General features: G+C 40.8%; 1 protein-coding gene across 1 annotated transcript in view; it reads right to left on the bottom strand.

Moving 5' to 3' along the window:
• sdccag8 (SHH signaling and ciliogenesis regulator sdccag8) overlaps nt 1-23,957 on the bottom strand; it is a 416,860-nt gene that overhangs the window by 380,901 nt on the left and 12,002 nt on the right. The window contains exons 3-5 of the mRNA XM_078557369.1: nt 19,291-19,373; nt 16,247-16,357; nt 2,381-2,506 (exon numbers count right to left, since the gene is read on the bottom strand). Of these exons, the coding sequence (XP_078413495.1) occupies nt 2,381-2,506; nt 16,247-16,357; nt 19,291-19,373 (320 nt within the window). The remainder of the gene's footprint in view (nt 1-2,380; nt 2,507-16,246; nt 16,358-19,290; nt 19,374-23,957) is intronic.

Raw genomic sequence — 23,957 nt, 5'->3', positions numbered from 1 at the left:
TTCCATCACTATTCTGTCCAACCTGGCACACAATGTTCCAGGAGATAGCAACCTTGTAGATTTTCTTCTTCCCACTCCAGTGAACATCTCTTTTAAACTGCAGCCATGGTAGTTTTTAAAGCCACAGTCCAAGGAAAATTAAAATTTATTCTTTGCAATATATACTTGAAAAAGAAAATGCAGGGTTATGGAGAAGGAGCAGCGAATTAGGATTTGTTGAATAGCTCCTTCAAAGAGACAGCACAGGCAGGATGGGCTTTTTGGCCTCCTCCTATGCCATATTGCTTTATGATTCTATAAGAGCACCATAGCATTATAGTGGCACAAAATGAAGTAGGAACAGAGTCAGCAAAATATATGGTAAAGGTCTCAGGTATAGAGGAGAATTTCCTCCCCGTCCGGGGTGGGGGGGGGGGGCGGCTGGGTGGGTGCGGGCACACAGCTGATCATCGCCCGCAATCGGCTGCACGCTACCATTTCACATGGCGGGCCAATTAAGGCCCGCCCAGCGTGACGCGCACCCGGATGTGCCAAGCGCTACCTGTGCGGGAGAGGAGAGTAGGCTGAGTTGGGGCCTGCGCTCTTTCGTGCATATGCACGAAAGAGCGCAGAAATCTCTCTGGAGGCACAGAGCTGCCTCAGGGAGATTAGTTTGATTTTTTAAAATTTAAATAAAGAGAAAAGTTTTTAAGATATGTCCCCTCATGTGACAGTGTCACATGAGCTGGGACATGTCTATGAATTTTATTTAAAATTTTTACTAAAGTTTAAAAACCTTCATGAAACCTCACCCTGCCTTTGGATGAGGTTTCATGATAAATGCAAAGGCCGCTTGGGCTCTTCACCTGCCCGCCAACCTTAAGTTTGGACGGGTAGCTATGTTAATTATTTAAATTGCTATTTAAATGGCCATAATAGGCCTTTGACAGTTTGGCGGGTGTGCAGTCAATGGTGTGTCCCCGCCGAACTGAAGATCTGAATGACGTGCAGTGACATCGGGATGCATGCCTGATGTCACCGCGCGTCATTTTACGCGTCAGCAAGCAGGGCCTGCCCCCGCATGCCGACCCGAAGCTTCTGGCCATAGTGAGTCCATTCTTGAAAATTCCAAACAGATGTGTGTGCATCCAAAATAATTAGATTTTTTTTTTAAAAGAGTATGCACAGTCACTGTAGAATCCCATGGGATTTGCATCAGTATGAAGGTGAAAACAAAAAAGCAAAATAATCTAAACCTTTGTTTCAAGTATGGGTCTCTGAAAAGCTTCAGAACCCATTAGTAATTCTGGAGGTTACTTTCTACATGAACCTTTGCTTTGTTATAGAAGATAACATTGCATCATACCCTAAAGCAGCCCATAGAGTCATTATGGGACAAAAAGAGACCATTTGGCTCATTGCGTTCATGCCAGCTCTCTGGAGAGCAATCCAGTTAGTCCCATTCCCCAACTCTATCTCACAGCCCTGTAAGTTTATTTCCCTCAAGTGCCCATCCAATGTTCTCAGAATCATCTAGTACTCATTGTCTTAAAAAAAAATTTGCTGCCTGTTTAGCCATGATCTCCTTGTACAGATGCGATAAAGCCATAGTATTCCCTATTTAAGTGTTCATAAATATCAAATTACAACTAAGTTAATTTGCAAACACAATTAATTTTTATTTTTGTTGTAAATATCCCATTAGGAACCAACCTGCAGATGCATTCAGGATTAAATTACAGAGAATAAGTACACTTATTGGTGGAATATTAAGATAGGCCAGATGACCTGTCTAATTTTGCATGCAAATACCCTTTGCACTCCTAGAAATAGCACACATAAAGTGACTCCCTCCTCATATTAATGGCACAGATTAAGCTACCTTCTGCTAAGGAGGTTTCAGTCCTTATGCAGTTTTTTCCATTTGATTTTTTTCTGCTTCCTGGGATCCTAGTGTATCAAGCACAGCAACTACCTTCAGCCCAGCACACAAACAATGCAAGTTATGCAGTTTTTAAACCAGCCCACTAACAAATGTAGAGCAATCCACCTCAGATGATCTGGTTGAGTTCAGAAATTCATTGTGCAAGAAAGCTTCAGTATAATGCAATCTATCAGGCCGCTGTGGAATTCAGAAATTAATTTCTTAGAAAAGTATGCAAGTATTTATGCAAACTATGCTGGGAACAATGGCCACTGTTTTAGTACTGTCATTTTCTGCATACAGAGCATAAGCAATATAAGTATTTCAAACTACAAATGTTGTGCCATGAAACTCTCATTTGCAATATAATTTTTCGTGGTTTACCAAAGAATAAAGTGACTTGCATGACTTTTGCATTAAATTTAGTACAAAAGATGCCATTTAGCTCCTGCATGCTACTGGGAAATTCAGACTTACTGAAAAAGGACAGACAGACAGTTCATTCATGGTAGCCTGAGCAGTTCTTGATCTCAGCTCTTCGTGAAGATTTTCATTTTCAACCACAACAACCTGTACCCGATGTTTCACACTTGAAAGCTCCTCCTGAATTGATCAATTATAAAATATGGTGTGTAAGAAAGTTTATCAATGTATTGAAAAACTGAAATATGCACAATGCAATGTGCAGTCATACTTAGTTTTCTCCCGCTCAGTTTTCAAGTGACTATTCATCATTACATTTTGAATTAGAATCTTTTGAAAATAATTCCATCAAAATTGTGTAACTGTCCACAATTTGAAATGTGCCATCATATCTGAATATGATAGAATATTTGACTGTCATAAATCACCAGAAAACCCGAATTAATAACACATCATGAGAATAGATGAAAACATAAAATATGTCTTCATGGCAATTTTAAAAAATGTCCTGCTGCAGTCTCTCTCACTACTTATTTTACATACCAATACAGTAAAACTATTTTACCAGACAATCAAACCAATATGAAAATTATTTCATATAAGAATACAGTTCTTTAACATGCAATATTATTAAAAGCAGATGAAAATGTTCATGTTAAATTTAGATATATTTAAGTGTGACCCTTAGAACAGGAATTAGTCATCCTTTATAGGTTTCGAAAATTTTCTCAATCCTCTGGACTACTGCTATACTTTGCAGCATTGTACATCTTTTCTTTCAATTTCATGCCATTCTTAACTTCCTTAGTTGGCCACGATGGGACGCCCTTATCGTAGAGTTTTTCTTTCACAATGGAATAAGTTATGTTTGACAATGGACTGTATCACCGTTGTGTATCACCACTTGACTGTATGGATTCCAAGGACAGAAAAAAACTAGGTCCTTTGTTAATCTAATGTATAATATGTAGTCATCATAAATATGAGATTTAATTGTGTTAGGACATGGATAATGGACCAGATTTTTCATTCACGAATATGATCAGGAAGCTGGGTGACTCCTGTTGAAATTTTATATTTATCAATCAGGTTTTTGCTTGGCCACCCCTTGACACAAAGACAAAGAAAGCCTTTTAATGAAACAGCTATCCAGAACCTCTTGTCAATGTACAATACTCTTAAAAATATATATAATGTTTTAAAATTCCAATTTTATGGCAGATGAAAAATCTGTGTCCAGTACATTTATCATGGCCTTTACCTAACAAGATACTTCTCCTTTTAGTGATGTATTTTATTTATTTCCTGGGGAATTAATTCCCCAACTACTGCTAACCAGTGTTCTGTGGGTGTAGGAATGCCATTGTCATTGTAATGCTAGAGGATGTGTTCTTTATAATACACAGGGTTCAAGTGACTCAACAAGGACATTGACATTGTTTTCAAATACCAAATACAGAGTCAAACACTGCTGGTTATTTTCTGCAATGTACTAAGACCAAATCATCTTAAAATACCAATAACACTGAATTGCAGCTTTGTTTGTGATTTCATGGCAGTGCCAATATCGTTCTATTGTTCCCACATTAGGTCTTAATATCTGTGTTTTTTATTTTTTTGACATTCCATGATAAGAGTTAACCCTGAGTACCATCACAGCTCTTAAGATAGGTCAAGCTCAACTCTGACCCTAAGGCTCAAAGACAGGGCTGATCAGAGGCATAAAAAGCTAAAAGCTACTGCGGATGCTGGAAATCCAAAACAAAAACAGAATTACCTGGAAAAACTCAGCAGGTCTGGCAGCATCGGCGGAGAAGAAATCAGTTAACATTTCGAGCCTTCATGTTTCTGGGAAGGAGGAGAAGGCGTGAGGGAGGATGCGCGGGATATGGGCCTCGACTACAGCTCCTCACACCCCGCTTCTTGTAAAGACTCCATCCCATTCTCTCAGTTCCTTCGCCTCCGTCGCATCTGTTCTGATGACGCTACCTTCAAAAACAGCTCCTCTGACATGTCCTCCTTCTTCCTTAACCAAGGTTTTCCATCCACGGTCGTTGACAGGGCCCTCAACCGTGTCCGGCCCATATCCCACGCATCCTCCCTCACGCCTTCTCCTCCTTCCCAGAAACATGATAGGGTCCCCCTTGTCCTCACTTATCACCCCACCAGCCTCCGCATTCAAAGGATCATCCTCCGCCATTTCCGCCAACTCCAGCATGATGCCACCACCAAATACATCTTCCCTTCACCCCCCCTGACGGCATTCCGTAGGGATCGTTCCCTCCGGGACACCCTGGTCCACTCCTCCATCACCCCCTACTCCTCAACCCCCACTTATGGCACCTCCCCATGCCCACGCAGAAGATGCAACACCTGCCCCTTCACTTCCTCTCTCCTCACCGTCCAAGGGACCAAACACTCCTTTCAAGTGAAGCAGCATTTCACTTGCATTTCCCCTAACTTAGTCTACTGCATTCGTTGCTCCCAATGCGGTCTCCTCTACATTGGAGAGACCAACCGCAAACTGGGCGACCGTTTTGCGGAACACCTGCGGTCTGTCCGCAAGAAAGACCCAAACCTCCCTGTCGCTTGCCATTTTAACACTCCACCCTGTTCTCTTGCCCACATGTCTGTCCTTGGCTTGCTGCATTGTTCCAGTGAAGCCCAACGCAAACTGGAGGAACAGCACCTCATCTTCCGACTAGGCACTTTACAGCCTTCAGGGCTGAATATTGAATTCAACAACTTTAGATCTTAAACTCCCCCTCCCCCCATCCCCACCCCGTTTCTCTCCCCCCCCCCCACCCCCCACCCCCCCGCCTTTTTTTTCAATAATTTATATAGATTCTTCTTTCCCTACCTATTTCCATTATTTTTAAATCTAAAACTAAAACCTCGTTAGTCTTTCCACCCCACCCCCACTAGAGCTGTACTTTGAATATCCTGTCTTCCATTCTTAATTAGCACTTTTCTTGGACAAATATCACCACCTTCAACACCTCTTTGACCCTTTTGTCTGTGACATCTTTTGATTATCTGCTCATCTCCACAATCACCACACCCTCAATGTCTCTCTCTCTCTCTCCCCACTCCCCCCGCCCCCCGACCCCCCCACCTTAAACCAATTTATATTTCTCCCTTCTTCTAACTATGCTTCAGTTCTGCCGAAGGGCCATGAAGGCTCGAAACGTTAACTGATTTCTTCTCCGCCGATGCTGCCAGACCTGCTGAGTTTTTCCAGGTAATTCTGTTTTTGATCAGAGGCATGTCAAGGCTGAAATGAAGAAGGAAGCTGAAGCAAGGGTTAGGTGGACTGGAGGACAGACATAACTATATTCAGAGCGAGCAGAAGTTAGGCAACAAGTGTTAATTGTGGCATTACTTGACTGTATGGATTCCAAGGACAGAAAAAAACTAGGTCTGTTAATCTAATGCATATGTAGTCATCATAAATATGAGATTTAATTGTTCCTTGTGATATAGGTAACTCAATGTACAATTTTTCATGTCTTGAGCCATCTCTGAACACTTCCTTTATTTTCTTTTAAACAGAGAAACACACGAAGATTAAATTCCTGGCATTCTTTTGTTTCTACAGAAGAGCAAGTTAAAATGTGCCTGATTTTACAGAAATAGCACAGCACACAAGAAATAAGCCCTTCTTGAAAGTAGGCATTGTGTGGTGTTCAAGGAGACCGATGTTTGGTAGGTACCATAAATGTTGGTTTATAAGTCGACCTCTGCAGGCTTCAAAATCCCTCCAAAAACGGGGTTCGATTTATACACTGAGTATAAAAAAGTGAACCGCCAGCGTGGGTCTGGGTGGTTGCCATTTTGAAATGTCATCAGCATCCGACGCAAAGAAAGAACGTATATTAAATCCCACGTATCTACGCAACACAGCACTTATAACCTGCTTTATCCCTTATGCTCAGTTATAAGGTACCGATAATTAAAACATGCATTTGTGGGGTGAAAGATTGAGGCTGACTACTAATGCGAATATAGCATGTCCTGGCTATAAAGGAAGGGTCAACTTATATGTGAAGTATATGCAAAATCATAAAATTTTAGGGCTGGAAAAAAGCTTATACGCTGGGTCAAACGCCTCGATTTATAGTACCTGTAGATAACAGGTACCCCTATCCATTCCATTATAATTTCAGTTTGAGCTTTATGACTTCAAAATTGCCAAATAGGACAAGGTTTCCTCTCCACAATCATATTGTAATTTTGTTTACAATTTTACTATTCTTGCTACAGTAGCCAGTTAAATGACATTATCTGTAGGATCTCATGGCTTTTGTGTTCCTAAAAATTTCTCTTTGTTTATACTTGTTCAGCAAAGAATCATCAGTATAGAAAATACCAGCAGAATGAGGGTTGCAAGTCTAATTATAAATTCCCTTTAACAATCATAAATTTGTACCTCAATATTCTTCTGTTTCAAAGCAGGTTTTATGAAATAATAGACTAGAATTTACTGTCAAAAAAGGTGATGCTAATGGCGCTCCATGTTATTTGTGTAACTGGTACAGCAACTTAAGAGTGGCAGATGTGCATTTAAATCCTTATACCAAGAAGTGGTCCGAATTGCACCGCTCCAGTACCAGATACACAAAAATGGCATTTTTCTGCCTGTCTCACTATTAACTTACATTAAGTTAACTTACATGAAGTTACAGTATAGGATGCAGACACGAGGGGCCAAATGGCCTCCTTCTGTGGTGCAGCCATTGTATAATTTGCCATGAATATGAACTAAACCCAGTGCAGATATTTAGGACTAGCGATTATTAAGCATCATTTTGATGACAGGATAATTGTTAATTACTGCCAACAATTAATGACTTACAAATGTGGATTCTCATTCTTCCAGTTTTCAAATTTTTGAAGGATATTTTCACTCCCCCACTTTACCTTTGTCTCTTTTTCTCTCTCTCTCTCTGTACAATCTTGAACTTCCTTTCTTTATTCTTCTTTCTGTGCCTGACTTTACATTGAATTCACCCTTCTTCTCACTCCTTTCACTGTTCATTTCCCCATCCTTAAATCTCATTGGTTAAGGGAATACCTGGTTAGTTGCCCTCCTCACTTAGGCCATAGATGCTCTGGCCAGAATCTTAGTTCCCTTGTAAAATGGGCAGCATACCAAATATGCCCAGTGTCTACATGCCCCATGCTGCAATTTTACCATTGGTGGAGGTGGCATCGGGTGGCCTGCTCATCCATGAACCAATCACAGCCCTTAAGTAACCAATTAATGGTCATTTAAGGACCTCCTCCCACTGTCACTGGGATTTTACCCACAGCAGGAGAGGTCCATGCCTGGTTACCAGGCTGCCAGTGGGATGGCAGGATGTCTCCTTAATGGGCACCCACGCCCACTGGAGGCTACTTCGTTGCCCCACTTGTTTCCAACCTCCAACCATGCTGCACCACACCCCTACCCCCACCCAATCACTGGGACCTGCCAGACTGCCCCAGAAAACCACAGACTCACTTAATATCCCGGCCCCAGTGCTGAATGCTTTCATCTCAGCCTCGCTGCAGTCCTTGCAATACCCCACTCTGGTGGTGCCGCTAGAACATGAGAGCTGCCAACTCTCCAATTGGCCAGCAGCTCTTTGAGACGGTTCTTCCTCTTGGTAAGGGGCAGATGTCCCACCTCAAGCCAGTGAAGGGACTGTTGGTTGTTTAATGTCTACGGGGCAAGCTAGCCAAGTGCAAGCTGGTTCACCCCTGACTTTTCCATGAGGGCTGGAACCACAGCCCCAGCATAAAATTCAACCTATGTTTCCCTCAGTTAGCACTTGGGGAGCATGAGGTGGCATGGATGGCACATGGGAAGTATATGGGGGAGGTAAGGGTTGACAGCTATTGGCTTTACTCTTTTCATTATAACTGGGACAAAGTCCTACAGCACCGAGGCAGGCCTTTTAAATGGCTCGCCTCGGCACCCAACAGCCCACGGCTGTCTCCAATCCTTTTCCTGGATCAGCAGGCCCAACTGTAGCCCGCGCCTGCACCCCAGAATGAAAATCCCATCTTTCACGGCCTTTTCTCCCAATGCGGACGGGTTGAGCTGGGAATTTTCCTGACTCCTGCTACCTGGCTTGAGGATGAAAATCCAGCCCAAGGAGTCTGCAAAAGGATATGGATAGGTTAAATGAACAGGCAAAAAATTGGCAGATGGAATATAATGTGGGAAAATGTAAGGTTGTCCACTTTGGCAGCAAGAATCGAAAAGCAGATTATTATTTAAATGTAGAGAGACTGCAGAATGCTGCGGGACATAGGGATCTGGGTCTCCTTGTATATGAATCATGAAAAATTAGCATGGGGGTATAGCAAGTAATTAGGAAGTGTGAGAAATTGATGTTTTTAAAATATTTTTGCAGAATACTGTGTTATTCTGTGAAAAAGGCTGCGTGTGTGTGTGTCTGTCTGTGAGAGATTTAATTAAGCTGGGCACAGATTAATTGGAAACAGGTTGTCTGGGGGTAGTTTTAAAACATGAAAAAGCATAGAGGTGTTAGGTTTGAGGTACAAGTAAATAGGTTGGATCTAACATTTGTATTTTTAGATAAGTTGAGAGTTTGATTAAATATCAAAGGGAAGTTGGAGGTAGCAAGAAACATGTTTGCATCTTACAGGAGTTCCACAGGGAAACAGAAAGGGGGTATTATATTTTATTGACCCGAAAGCAAGGACAAGATGGAAACATGAGAGATCTTATTTTTTAAAGGATTTGAGTTTCAAAGAGGTGTGAGAACAATGGAACCTGAGATGAAAGGGAAAAAAGGTATTTTAGAGTTACTGTGGAGAGCTGTTTGAGTTGTTGGGTGGTTGAGCTGGAGCTGTGAGATGTAGCTGCTGAGCTGTGGCTCTGAGTTGGGAGAAGATGCAGGTGTGAAACAGTCATTCAGTCAAGCCAGAAAAGTCTTGGGCTATAAAAAGCAGTTTTATTCTGAAGTTTAGATTTTCACAGCAGAGTAGAAGAGAGTTACAGGTCATGTGGTATGCCTTTATTAGAGCCACAACAGTCTGCCTTGGGTAATATTACTGGATTTTTATAATTAAACACCTATAAGGGAGTGTTGCCCGGAAGCTGTTTACTTGTGGGTCTGACCAAGTAGAGTGTCTTTCAGATGGAATGTTTCGTAAAACTAGGTTTAACTGTATAACTGTAATATTGTGTGCTTAAGTTTTCTTTTGTTCTTGTTAATAAAACTTTTACTTTTAATTTTTTAAATCCCAAAACGTGTTACTGGACTACTTACTGCTGAGATCAGTACATTCCCTTCTTGTTTTCAGAATACGAATTTAAAAAGTATGACCCGTGAGCCAAATTTCCCTCTGGGATTTGGTTTGCACAGCAATTAACATCGGCTGTGCTCATAACAGAAGGTAAATGGAATGTTGGCCTTTATTGCAAGGGGGAAGGAGAGTAAAAGTAGGGAAGTCAAATTGCAACTGTACAGGGTATTGGTGAGAGTAGAGTAATGACAGTACTATGAATTTTGGTCTTGTTACTTAAGGAGTAACCCAAGTATATACTTACTTAAGGATATACTTGTATTGGAAGCAGTTCAGAGAAGGTTCATAGAGTCATAGTTTTACAGCACAGAAAGAGGCCCTTCAGCCCATCATGTCTGTGCCAGCCATCAAGCTCCTATCTACTCTAATTCCATTCTCCAGCACTTGGACTGTGGCCTTGTATGCTATGGCGTTTCAAATGCTCATCGAAATGCTTCATAAATGTTGTGAGGGTTCCCACCTCTACCACCCTTACAGACAGCGAGTTCTAGATTACACCCCCCCACCCCACCCTCCCACCCTCTGGATGAGAAAACTTTTCCTCAAATCCCCTCTAAACCTCCTGCCCCTTACCTTAAGTCTATGCCCCCTGGATATTGAACCCTCCACTAAGGGGATAAGTTTCTTCCTCTCTACCCTATCTATACCCCTCAATTTTGTACACTTCAATCAGGTCTCCCCTCAGTCTTCTCTGCTCTAAGGAAAACAACCCCAGCCTATCTAGTCTCTCTTCATAGCTGAAATGCTCCAGACCAGGCAACATCCTGATGAATCTCCTCTGCGCCCTCTCCAGTGCAATCACATCCATCCTATAGTGCATCGACCAGAACTGCACATAGTACTCCAGATGTGGCCTAACTAACATTTTATACAGCTCCATCACAACCTCCCAGCTCGTGTTCAATGCCTCGACTAATAAAGGCAGGTATCCCATATGCCTTCTCATAACTACCTTATCTACCTGTCCTGCTGCCTTCAAGGATCTGTGGACATGCACACCAAGGATCCTCTGATCCTCTGTACTTCCTAGGGTCCTACCATTCATCATGTACTCCCTTGCTTTGTTGGTCCTCCAAAAATGCATCACCTAGCACTTTTCAGGATTAAATTCCATTTGCCACAGTTCTGCCCATCTGATCAGCCCGTCTATATCGTCCTGTAGTCTAAGGCTTTCCTCCTCGCTATTTACCACATCACCAATTTTGGTGTCACCTGCGAACTTACTGATCATACCTCCTACATTCATGTCTAGATTATTATTGTACACTACAAACAGCAAGGGACCCAACACCGGACCCTACAGTACGCCACTGCACACAGGCTTCCAATCACGAAAACAACCTTCGACCATCACCCTCTGCCTCCTGCCACTAAGCCAATTTTGGATCCAATTTGCCAAATTGCCCTGGATCCCATGGGCTCTTATTTTCTTGACCAGTCTCCCATGTGAGACCTTGTCAAAAGTCTTACTGAAGTCAATGTAGACTACATCAACTGCACTATGCTCATCTACACACCTCGTCACCTCCTTGAAAAATTCAATCAAATTTGTTAGACATGATCTCCCCCTGAAACCCATGCTAACTATTCTTGATTAATCCTTGCTTCTCCAAGTGGAGATTAATTCTGTCCCTCAGAATTTTTTCAGAAGTTTCCCTACCACTGATGTTAGACTCACTGGCCTATAGTTCCCTGGTTTATCCCTTCTTGAATAATGGTACGATATTAGCTGTCCTCCAGTCCTCTGGCACCTCTCCTGTGACCATAGAGGATTTGAAAATTAATGTCAGGGCCCCTGCAATCTCCTCCCTTGCTTCCCACAGCAGCCTGGGATATATCTCATCTGGCCTGGGGGTCCATTTTTCAGCCCACTAAAACCGCTAATACCTCCTCCCTCTCAATGCTAATTTGTTCTTCCTTTCAATGCTAATTTGTTTAAGTATATCACAGTCCCCCTCCCTAATTTCTATACCTACACTGTCTTTCTCTATAGTGAATACAGATGTAAAGTACTCATATAAAACCTCACCTACGTCATCCTGCTCCTCTCACAGATTGCCATTTTGGTCCCTAATGGGCCCTACTCTTTCCCTGGTTATCCTCTTGCCCATAATATACTTATAAAACGTCTTTGGATTTTCCTTTATTTTACTCGCTAGTGTTTTTTCATGCCCCCTCTTCTCTCTCCTAATTTCTTTTTTAAGTAACCCCCTGCACTTTTTATACTCATCTAGGCCTTCCGCTGTTTTGAGCCCTTGGTATCTACCATAAGCTTCTCTTTTTTTCCTTAAACAATCCTGTACATTCCTCAACATCCAGGGTTCTCTGGACTTGTTGGTCCCACCCTTCACCCTAATGGGAACATGTTGGCCCTGCACTCTCACTATTTCCTTTTAGAATGACTCCCATTGCTCTGATGTAGATTTTCCTACAGGTAGCTGCTCCCAGTCCACTTTGGCCCGATCCTATCTTTATCATATTAAAATCGGCTTTCCCCCAATTCAGAACCTTGATTTCCGGTCCATCTTTGTCCTTTTCCATAACTACCTTAAATCTTACTGAGTTATGGTCACTATCACCGAAATGCTCTCCCACGGAGACTTCTACCACTTGCCTGACTTTGTTCCCTAAAATTAAGTCCAGCACCACCCCTCTCTTTTAGGACTTTCTATGTGCTGGCTTAAAAAGCTCTCCTGCATACATTTTAAGAATTCCACCCCCTCTAAGCCTTTCAAACTCTGTGTATCCCTGTTAGCATTGGGGAAGTTGAAATCCCCTATTATTACCCTGTTACTTTTACACTTCTCTGAGATTTGACTATACATCTGCCCTTCTATCTCTCGCTGACTGTTTGGGTGTCTATAGCATACCCCCAGCAATGTGATTGCCCCCTCTTTGTTTTTAAGTTCTACCCATATGGCCTCATTCGAGGAACCTTCTAAGATATCATCCCTCCTTATTGCAGTAATTGACTCCTTGATCAATATGGCGACCCCACCTCTTCTTTTACACCCCTCCCCTGTCTCGTCTGAAGATTCTATTCTCCGGAATATTAAGCTACCAGTCCTGCCCCTCCCTCAACCATGTCTCTGTGATAGCAAGCGTAACTTGCTCTTACATTAATGAATTGCTGTTAATGCAGTAAAGTGACTATCCTATTCTTTTTTTTCCCCAGTTTCACCCAGCCCTGCTTGTGAGGAAGGCCTTGGACCTTTGTCTATTGTCTTCCCAAAATGACAGAGTTGAGGGCAATAACTCATTGAGAATTTGCATTCTACCAATCTAGTACTGTACTGCTCTAAATGCAGACACCGTGAACTGCTTGCCACAGATCACTTAGATGTATCACCTCCCATGATAGATCAGTTGGCTTATCCAATGAGTAGCTGACCAATATATGCATGAAGATCACTCAGGTTTGATTCCCAGCCAGTGCAGTAGAGCTGCTCATAAGAAATAGGAATAGAAATAGACCACTCAGCCCATCAAGCCTGCTCTGCCATTCAGTATCCCTTTGTGTTAATCAACACCCTCAACTCATCTGCCTTAGTCGCAAGCCTCCTTGCATTAAATTAAATGCCATCCAGCCATGCCATGCTCCCTTGTGCCTTAACTTGATTATATATGCTCTGCCTTCCAGACTGACTTGGTTTTTCCTTCCATACTTGTCTGTGCATCACCTCCTACTCTACCTCCACTTCCTATCCTCACTAGGATGATTCCTGGGATGAAGCTTTTGAGGAAAGGTTGTGCAGGTGGGCCAATACTTACGTTATTGAAACATAAGATACTGAGGGGATTTGAAAGGATGAGAGGATGCTCCCCCTTGTGGGGGAATCTAGAGTTAGGGAACAGTTTCAAAATAAGCAGTCTTCCATTCAAGATAGGCCTGAAGAGAAATTTCTTCACTCAAAGGATCTTTAGTCTTTGGAATTTTTTTCCACAGACAGTAGTGGAGGCTGGGTCATTGAACACATTCAAGACTGAATTAGACAGACTTTTGATTGACAAGGGAGTCAAGGGTTATGATGAACAAGCAGGAAAGTGGAGTTAAGGCCACAATCAGATTAGTCACCATCTTACTGAATGGCAGAGCAGGCTTGATGGGCTGAGTGGTCTATTTCTATTCCTATTTCTTATGAGCAGCTCTACTGCACTGGCTGGGAATCAAACCTGTGTGATCTTCTTGCATATATTGGTCAGCTACTCATTGGATAAGCCAACTGATCTATCATGGGAGGTGATACATCTAAGTGATCTGTGGCAAGCAGTTCACGGTGTCTGCATTTAGAGCAGTATAGTACTAGATTGGTAGAATGCAAATTCTCAATGAGTTATTGCCCTCAACTCTGTCATTTTGGGAAGACAATAGGCAAAGGTCCAAGGCCTTCCTCAAGCAGGGCTGGGTGAAACTGAGGGAAAAAAAAGGAATAGGATAGTCACTTTACTGCATTAACAGCAATTCATTAATGTAAGAGTAAGTTATGCAGATATCATCATCCCCATGTATATTAGCAGGGAACCAGGAAATCACCCTACATAGACTCACTGATGCTAAAGGATTCAGAATTGGAACTTAGCAAATAACCTGTCACCATATCACAACCTCCTTGGCAAATGAACACATTTGTGCACATCATCTCAACACCACATAGCTTCTGTAAAACAGAGAAAAGCCAGACCGCCTTTTCCAATCAAACAAGGACTTTCTTCCATCACATGACAACTCTTGCAGTCTAATCTCAAGAATTTAAAACATTAATCATGCATGTCATTACTAATATAATTTGTACAATTCTTACACTGTACATGCAATAAATAACCAGATGAAAAGGATGCTGCAAATTGGATAATAAATTGCTGAAAAATAGGTTATTCTGGAATTTTTACCATTTACACAAAATCAATACTGAAAATCTAAATTTGCAAACAGCAGAGATTCCTAGAGAAGTAGGAGGTTCAGAAGAAAGGGACAGAATTAAAAATAGCCTGAACAACCTTTATCAGATGAATGGTAAAATATTAAAGAAATGCAATCAAGTAACGTAAAACACCAATATCATTCGCAAAATAGAGAATACACCATGAAACCTGGCAATTCAAAATATCAATAGCTAAACGCCAAGTATCACCACAGTACTCAAGACTTTTCTACTCATAATAGCCTTTCATCTTACATTCTGAAGAACTGTTAATTACTCCTAAATTAATAAATATTTAGTGGGACTTCCAGTTCACAAAATGAGAATAAATATTCAGGGTACTGGCCACAAGCAATTCCTGGAGCATCCTGTCTAAGAAAAGAATAATTGTGAGCCTTTACTTTCTGATGAACGTGCTGGGGAGTGTAAATAGTCCCATAGAATATTTACACAAAGAAGCACATTCCATCCCCTTTTATCTTGATATTTTTAATTTTCAAGAAATTACTAAAACAAAAGAAACATTGATTTTCAAATTTCAAATTATAGCCTAGAAGGGACAGAGCACAGTGGTTTATGCAGCAGAATGGGTCATGCTATGCATACTCTCTCAACTTAAACAGGCTAATTTAGAGATGTTTCTGTTTCTTGTAAATATCAGAAATAATTCTCAATGTATTGGGTTCATTTCTGAATCAGGATCATGATTCCATTCAGGTGTCACCAATTATTCAATTTACTCTTTTGTGTGTTTTACAATGGGTGTTGTGATCAGGTTCAGCATCACTGATGATTTCATAAGCAAATCTCCCATCCGCTGCAAACTGTAGTGTGCTTTATACCTTCCAAATAGATGAGAAAACAATAGTGGAACCCAAGACTTGAACAGACATTAGCACACTGAATGACCTTTGTTTGACAGAAACCAAATCTATAATATTAATTGACTTCAGCCTGCCAGATTAAATAATGCTTTCTACTCCTGACGATTCAATGTCAGTTACCTGCTTATAAAAAATGAATTATCCAATAATTAGAATTAAGCAACTCTGAGTTAAAAGTGCTAAGCAAGACCTTAATATTAATTGTGTTTATTGTAGTCAGCAATAAAGAAAAAAATTAATAACCTAACACAGATTTTTAAAAATCTTAATTTTGTCATCATTGTTATTTAAAAGGCTGCTCACTTCATTATTCTTCCCTCGATTTTCGGCCTGCCCTTCTGACCAAGCTTTCGGTTATAACTTGTGCACTATGGTTCATTAATCATTTTAAACTTCTCCCTCCCCTCGTGCAAAGCAGCTTGGAAAGTTTTCTGTGTTAAAGATTTTGTACAATTACGAGTTGCCATTTCAGGTATGAAATGAGCGGTATGCTCAATTTTGGGCCTAACGGTCTTTTTCTACTCATAATAGCCTTTTATCTTACATTCTGAAGAACTGTTAATTACTCCTAAATTAATAAATATTTAGTGGGACTTCCAGTTCACAAAATGAGAATAAATATTCAGGGTACTGGCCACATGCAATTCCTGGAGCATCCTGTCTAAGAAAAGAATAATTGTGAGCCTTTACTTTCTGATAAATGTGCTAAAATTTGCCAAGTTCACGTATTAAGTCCCTTCCCCAACCTCCTCAAGGAATAATTCATTTGAAGAATAAGTATGCATGCAACCAACCTTGAAAAGTTTGACTTCTGCCTCCAAATGTTGGATATATTCTGATTGGTCATTAATAATAGGTACAAGATCTTCAATAGATGGGGAGCAATCTGAATCATTTCTTGATCTCTACACATGAAAAGAAACAGTCAAATCTTTATAAAAATATATCCTTAATTCAGTGTATATCATGATGTAGGTCATTTATTTTCTCAGTTCCTGCAAAGCCTGGTGTTGATCTAAATTTGTTCAGTCACCAAAACTGAATAATTTTCATCTTGCATCATAAACATGCCCTCTTCTCAAGATCACAATAAAGGTAGAGCAATTCTTGTTGTAACAATACACTAGTCTGAAATGTATCAACTCTTAAATTTCTGTACAAAGACAGTTTATTATTATTCTGATGATTTTCACCTTGTCTGTATTCTCTTGCAACTCTAAATAAATCCTAATGCTTCATCATAGCTAGTCACTGTTAGCAGTTAAGCAGATCATTATCTCCCATGCAGAAAGCAAAATGGAAGTTTGTAAAAGCATTTCACTATGGCATGCATTTATATTTAGTTGCAAAAGTTGTGTGCTCCCATTAAAGTTCAAATTAATATTTTTACCAAATTTAATGCACTTAGAGTTACAGGCTTAAATCAAGTAGATATAAATGGCATAAAAGAGATTGAAAATGGGAATTAATTTCTCATAATTGCAGATCCAGTCAAATATGAATGATTATCTAAATCAGTACTATTGTTAACCACATGGGGGACCCATTGCCAGTTCTGTTGCTAACAATATGATAGAAAAAAAGTAACAATTATATACTGTACATTTTGAAAATAAATGTAAATATTTTGCTCGTGACAGTTGAATATCGAAATAAGTAACAAATTACTGACTGTGCTAATAAATTACTCTCAGCTATCATATTTAACAATGGCATAATCCTCTTCAATTGCTGATAATATTGTTGGCTAAAGAAGATGCAAGTGAGAAATTCAGTGGTATAAGGCTCTGTTTTCAGTGGGGGTAGGGACTGTGTAGGGGCACAAAATGTACTGAAATTCAATTGAACTGTAGCTTCGCGCAGAGGTAATGGTAATGTTAAATACTTTTAAGTGAATGCATAGGCATTATTAAACCTGATTCAGAGATCTAGTTTACACAAATAATCCAATTGGTTTGTTGTTTGAGGAAGATGGTTCTATAGGGAAAATTACTATAATACTTTCAAGCAGAAAATATGAAACCACAATGGCCGCAATGCATGAACCAAAATATAAAATAAAGAAGAGCGCTCCAGTGCAAGAACCTCCTCATAGGCTTGACTTGTCAGAAACCCAACACACATTTGACAAACTGAAGATTTAAAGTATGTATATTGCTGATAATAAAATGCATAGGAACTCAGATATAATATTGGACGTAATACATTGGTACAAAGTGAGTGATAGTTGGTTGCATTGTCACCTCCTCTTCTGAAGGCTGTGGGTTCAAAGATATCTATGGACTTGAACACACAATCTAGGCCGAAAGGTCAGAGAGTGCTGCATTATGGGGTGAAATGTTAAGTCGAACTCTTGTTGGTCAGCTCAACTGGATTTGAAGGCTTCCATGGCATTACTCAAAGATTGTAAGGGAGTTCTGACCAAAATCCTTCACCAAAATCTAACATCACCAAAAATATATTATCTGGTCATTCATTTATTTTTTGTTCGTCGGGTCTTGGCGTCTACCGGTTGACCACTGTGTTTGCTTCCACACAAGAGCACTTGGTTTTCGGTTTCCATCATTCTTTCTAGCAATCTAATATATAATTCTATCAACTTCTAATTAAATATTGCCTAAACATCTTATTTCCCTTCAACGTCATAATTGTTAACTGTGTCCCCAGTTCTTGATGGCTGAAAAAGTACATTCCTGAATCTAATTTCTCCACACCTGTGGAAATCATAAGGCCTCAATCAAGTCCCTTTCATCAACTTCTCAAGATAGTACAGTCCCAGGATAGAAAAACTTTCATCATAAATCAAGTTGAGGAACCAGCTTTACAGCCACCTTCTGGATTTCCTCTATTAACTCTGTCCTCTCTGTAATACAAAGGCTATAACTGAATATTGCACTCTAGATGTTGGTGCCATAGGCCACATAGAAGTCAATGGAAGTGATGTTGAAATTGTAAGGGACATGAGTGCACATGCTGTTGTTCCCAATTACTTGTCTCTGTTTCAAACCATTCTTGCCTGCCTCAGAGGCATCAGCCACAGTGTACAAGTTATAATTGTGGTCATGATTTAAAAAGAGAAATCAAATCAGTATAAGCATTAGGTTGCTGACAAGTCAAGTCTATGTGGAGGTTCTTGCACTGGAGGCCCCTGTTCTTTATTTTCTTCCTATTCTCTTGACTATGGGTCTCATGTCAACAAGGATATTCCAGACAAGAGACCCGACTGTGTTCATTGTTGATGGAGGTCCATGGTCAATTGGCAAGAGACTATTTTGACAGTGCCAGCACCACAAAATATGTATGCATGGGATAACTTTTTTCATACAGTTGAGAAACCCTGCACAATGGTCTACTTAAAATTTGGTGAAACATTTTGGCTCCTCCATTCTTACATTTCACTACTGTCTCCTTCCTTTAGCAAGGCTGAGATGCAGGTGGCATCACTGATGCTCTGCCATGAACAGACAGAAAATCTGCTAGATCTGGTAGATTTTTCTTCCTTTACCCCAACGTGGAATGCTCTTTTGCTGCACACTATTCTGTTGACTTGCTTTATAACTAATGGACCACTAATGCAATGTGTCAACCTAAATGATAGTTAAAGGTGTGCTCATGATCTTCTTGATTGGAAATCCAGTATTCCACAACTAAAGCAAATATGCCAGCATTGAACAAATTTTATGCTTTTCTGTCTTATGCTAATTATGTAAATGTAAACTGATAGCCTTGCACTTGGAAAGTACAGAAAACTTGCAGTCTAAAACCCAAGTGAAACTACTGTAAAAAATTATTAATGCTTAAATAAGCAACTACATGTTCAAATTTACTTGCTTATTACCATGAGACATTTCCTGGTTGCAGATGCTGAACTTGTCCTTTCTTCCATTTCCTGATGTCGCAACAGGGCTCTGAGCTCATTAACTGTATCAAGGGAACGATAAGATTTAACATGGTCCGGTTTAATCGCAATGCTCATTGAACACAAAATGTACTTTGTACATGAAAAATAAATAAGTGGACATACACTCACAACCAGTTAAACACAACACCAGCCTGAATAATGGCAAACATGAAATTGATTATCTAACAGGGCTTTTTGCCATTGATACCAACATAATACAATTTAGGTGATTTTCAGTTGCAGTATAAGTTAGGATAAAAGTAACAAAAATAAAAACAAAAAACTGCGGGTGCTATAAAATCCAAAACAAAAACAGAAATACCTGGAAAAACTCAGCAGCTCTGGCAGCATCGGCGGAGAAGAACAAAGTTGACGTTTCAAGTCCTCATGACCCTTCAACAGAACTAAGTAAAAATAGGAGAGGGGTGAAATATAAGCTGGTTTAAGGTGGGGGGGGGTGGGGGGGGGGGTCGGTTTGTAGGGACAAGCAAGCAGTGATAAGAGCAGATAACCAAAAGATGTCATAGACAAAAGCTCAAAGAGGTGTTGAAGGTGGTGATATTATCTAAAAGAATGTGCTAATTAAGAATGGATAGCAGGACACGCAAGGTACAGATAGCTCTAGTGGGGGTGGGGTGAAATAAGACTAAAAGGGCATAAAAGGTATAGATTTAAAAATAATGGAAATAGGTGTGAAAAGAAAAATCTATATAAATTATTGGAAAAAACAAAAGGGAGGGGGAAGAAACGGAAAGGGGGTGGGGATGGAGGAGAGAGTTCAAGATCTAAAGTTGTTGAACTCAATATTCAGTCCAGAAGGCTATAAAGTGCCTAGTCGGAAGATGAGGTGCTGTTTCTCCAGTTTGCGTTGAGCTTCACTGGAACAATGAGGCAAGCCAAGGACAGGACATGTGGGCAAGAGAGCAGGGTGGAGTGTTAAAATGGCAAGCAACAGGGAGGTCTGGGTCATTCTTGCGGACAGACCGAAGGTGTTCCGCAAAGTGGTCGCCCAATCTGCGTTTGGTCTCTCCAATGTAGAGGAGACCGCATTGGGAGCAACGAATGCAGTAGACTAAGTTGGGGGAAATGCAAGTGAAATGCTGCTTCACTTGAAAGGAGTGTTTGGGTCCTTGGACGGTGAGGAGAGAGGAAGTGAAGGGGCAGGTGTTGCATATTTTGCGTATGCATGGGAGGTGCCGTAGGTGGGGGTTGAGGAGTAGGGGGTGATGGAGGAGTGGACCAGGGTGTCACGGAGGGAATGATCCCTACGGAATGCCGCCGGGGGGGTGAAGGGAAGATGCGTTTGGTGGTGGCATCATGCTGGAGTTGGCGGAAATGGCGGAGGATGATCCTTTGAATGCGGAGGCTGGTGGGGTGATAAGTGAGGACAAGGGGGACCCTATCATGTTTCTGGGAGGGAGGGAGAAGGCGTCCCCACCCCCTTTCCGTTTCTTCCCCTCCCTTTTGTTTTTTCCAATAATTTATATAGATTTTTCTTTTCCCACCTATTTCTATTATTTTTAAATCTATACCTCTTATGCCCTTTTAGTCTTATTTTACCCCACCCCCAGTAGAGCTATCTGTACCTTGCGTGTCCTGCTATCCATTCTTAATTAGCACATTATTTTAGATAATATCACCACCTTCAACACCTCTTTGTGCTTTTGTCTGTGACATCTTTTGGTTATCTGCTCCTATCACTGCTTGCTTGTCCCTACAACGCCCCCCCCCCCCCTCCCCCACCTTAAACCAGCTTATATTTCACCCCTCTCCTATTTTTACTTAGTTCTGTTGAAGGGTCATGAGGACTCGAAACGTCAACTTTGTTCTTCTCAGCCGATGCTGCCAGACCTGCTGAGTTTTACCAGGATAAAAGTAACATTTGGCCCACAACTAAAATGATCCTACAATATCTTTCTAGTTATTAGGAAAAGACTAATGCAAAGGCTTGTCACTTTTGTAGCCAGCAGGGTATTATGGTTTTATCAAAAACAAAATACTGCAGATGATAGAAATCTGAAATAAAACAGAAAATGCTGGAAATACTCAGTGGGATTAGCAGAAACAATTAACGTTTCATATCAATAACCTTCCATCGGAATGTTCTGATGAAAGTTCAGAGACCTGAAACACGATATTGCATATCAGGCTAGCATTACCTAATAAATGCTATGAAACACTTGAGTGACAAGAACTCTCTATCTTCCATGTCATTCTTCTGCTTTGCCTTCAAGCATTTCACTCTGTTCGATCCTTCCACCTCTCATTCAAAATCCTGCTGGGTATCCCTCCTCCAAGTCCCATGCTGACTTCTCCATGGAGATATCCTCCCTTTGCTTTGGCATCAAGTGACTTATTAACTTACACCTGAACTCTCCTAGCCTGCACATCTCTGCTATCCTATACTTCATTTAATCCTACCTTAATCCTCTTATCAGGTGTATCTTGTATCCTATCTCTTTGGTGCAAGGTCTTGATCACTTGCTTGTCCCAGCTATCACCCTCCAAACCCACTACTGTCAACATTTATTTTTGGAAAAAATATTTCCCCTACATCCTTCACTAACTCTCTGTAACTCCCAGTTTACTTGCCTTTAGCCCTCCACTCATTACTGTTGTTGTCAACCTACTAAACAATTCCTTCATTGCCAACTTCTAAAACCTTTGTTTGTAGAAAATAAAGCAATATCCCCCCACTCATCATTTCCTCACTACACATCCATCTTTGCTCCCTCAGCTCAGAGTGCTACAAACAAGTATGCCCAGTGCACAACTCGCTTGGTTGTCAATTGTCAGATTTGGCTCCACCATGTCAAGCTCTACTATAACTCATTTTCCTTTGCCAAATCACCTAATACAAAATTATCCTGAGAAGCAAAGGCCTGCCTTGCCTCCTTTACCCACCCCCTCAAACTGGTTTTAAAATAATGAACAGCCCATTGCCACCTAGCGAACTTTTGAAACGTTATCCTAACCATTCCAAATGTCATAGGACTTATATGTGCACATATTGTTGAAGATGGCAGACAGATTGAGAGTGGTTAAAAAGGCATACATGATCCTGGGCTTTATAGATACCGAGTGCTATTCCCCGTAACCCCACATATTCTTTCTTTTCAGATAATAGTCCAATTCCCTTTTGAATGCCTCGATTGAACCTACCTCCACCATGTTTTCAGGCAATGCATTCCAGACCCCAGCCATTTTGCTTCATTTGATAATTACTTTAAATCAATACCCTCTTATTCTTGATCCTTTCACGAGTAGGAACAGTTTCTCCCCATCTACTCTGTCCTGACCTCTCATGATTTTGGATACCTCTATCAAATTTCCTCTTAGCCTTTGTTTCTTCAAGGAAATCAGACCCAACTTGTCCAATCTATCTTTATTACTGAAGTTCTTAATCCCTGGAACCATTCTTGTGAATCTTTTCTGCATGCTCTGCAATGTCTTCATATCTTTCCTAGAGAGTGGCACCCGGAACTGGATGCAATTCTCTAGCTGAGACTGAACTAGTGTCTTTTTTAAGTTCAACATGACCTCCTTGCTCTTGTACTCCATGCCCTTATTATTAAAGCCTGCGTACCTTATGCTTTATTAACAGTTCTCTCAAGCTGTGCTTCCATTTTCAATGACTGATACACCAAAGGTCCCTCTGCTCCTGCACCCCCTTCAAAGTTGTCCACCGATTCCACCAATTTGTTTATGTTCTTTTGAGGTTCCACATTATTTGCCTCGCAGTTCACAATGCTTTCAAGTTTTGTATCATCCGCAAATGTTTAAATTGTGCTCTAACCACCAAGGTCTAGGTCATTAATATATATCAGGGAGAACAAGGGTCCCAACATCGGCCCCTTGGGAATGCCACCACAAACCTTCCTCAAGCCCAAAAAGCATCCATTAAACACTGCTCTCTATTTCCTGTCATTACCCAATTTTGTATACATGTTGCTACTAGCCCTTTTATTCCATGTGCCATAACTTTGCTCACAGGTCTGTTGTGCGACACCATATCAAATACCTTTTGGAAGTTCATACACACCACATCGACAGCATTGCCCTCATCAACCCTCTCTGCTACCTCTTCAAAAAAACTCTAGCAGGTTAGTTAAACACAATTTTCCCTTAACAAATCTATGCTAGCTTTTCTTAATTAACCTGATTTGTCCATGCTACTATTAATTTTGTCCCAAATGATTGTTTCTTGAAGTATCCCCACCAAAATTAAACTGTCTGGCTTATAGTTACTGGGTTTATCTTTACACCCTTTTTTGAACAAGGCTGTAACATTTGCAATTCTCCAGTCTTCTGGAACCACCCCCGAGTCTAAGGAAGACTGGAAAATTATGGCCAGTGCCTCCGCAACTTCAACTCTCACTTCCCTCATTACCCTTGGATGCATGTCATCTGGTCCAGGTATTTTGTCAACTTTAAATATAGACAGCCTATATAACACCTCTTTCTTATCGATATTGAATGCTTCTAATGTATTAATTATCTCCCCTTTCACTGTGGCCTGGGTAGCATCTTCTTCCTAAGTAAAGACAGATGCAAAATATTCATATAAGACTTCAGCTATTCCCCATGCCTCCAAGCTAAAATCC

Source organism: Cetorhinus maximus, chromosome 14, assembly GCF_964194155.1.
Source record: "Cetorhinus maximus chromosome 14, sCetMax3.hap1.1, whole genome shotgun sequence".
NCBI lineage: Eukaryota > Metazoa > Chordata > Chondrichthyes > Lamniformes > Cetorhinidae > Cetorhinus > Cetorhinus maximus.
The sequence above is the reverse complement of the archived record's forward strand: the minus strand, read 5'-3'. Positions and strand labels throughout refer to the sequence as shown.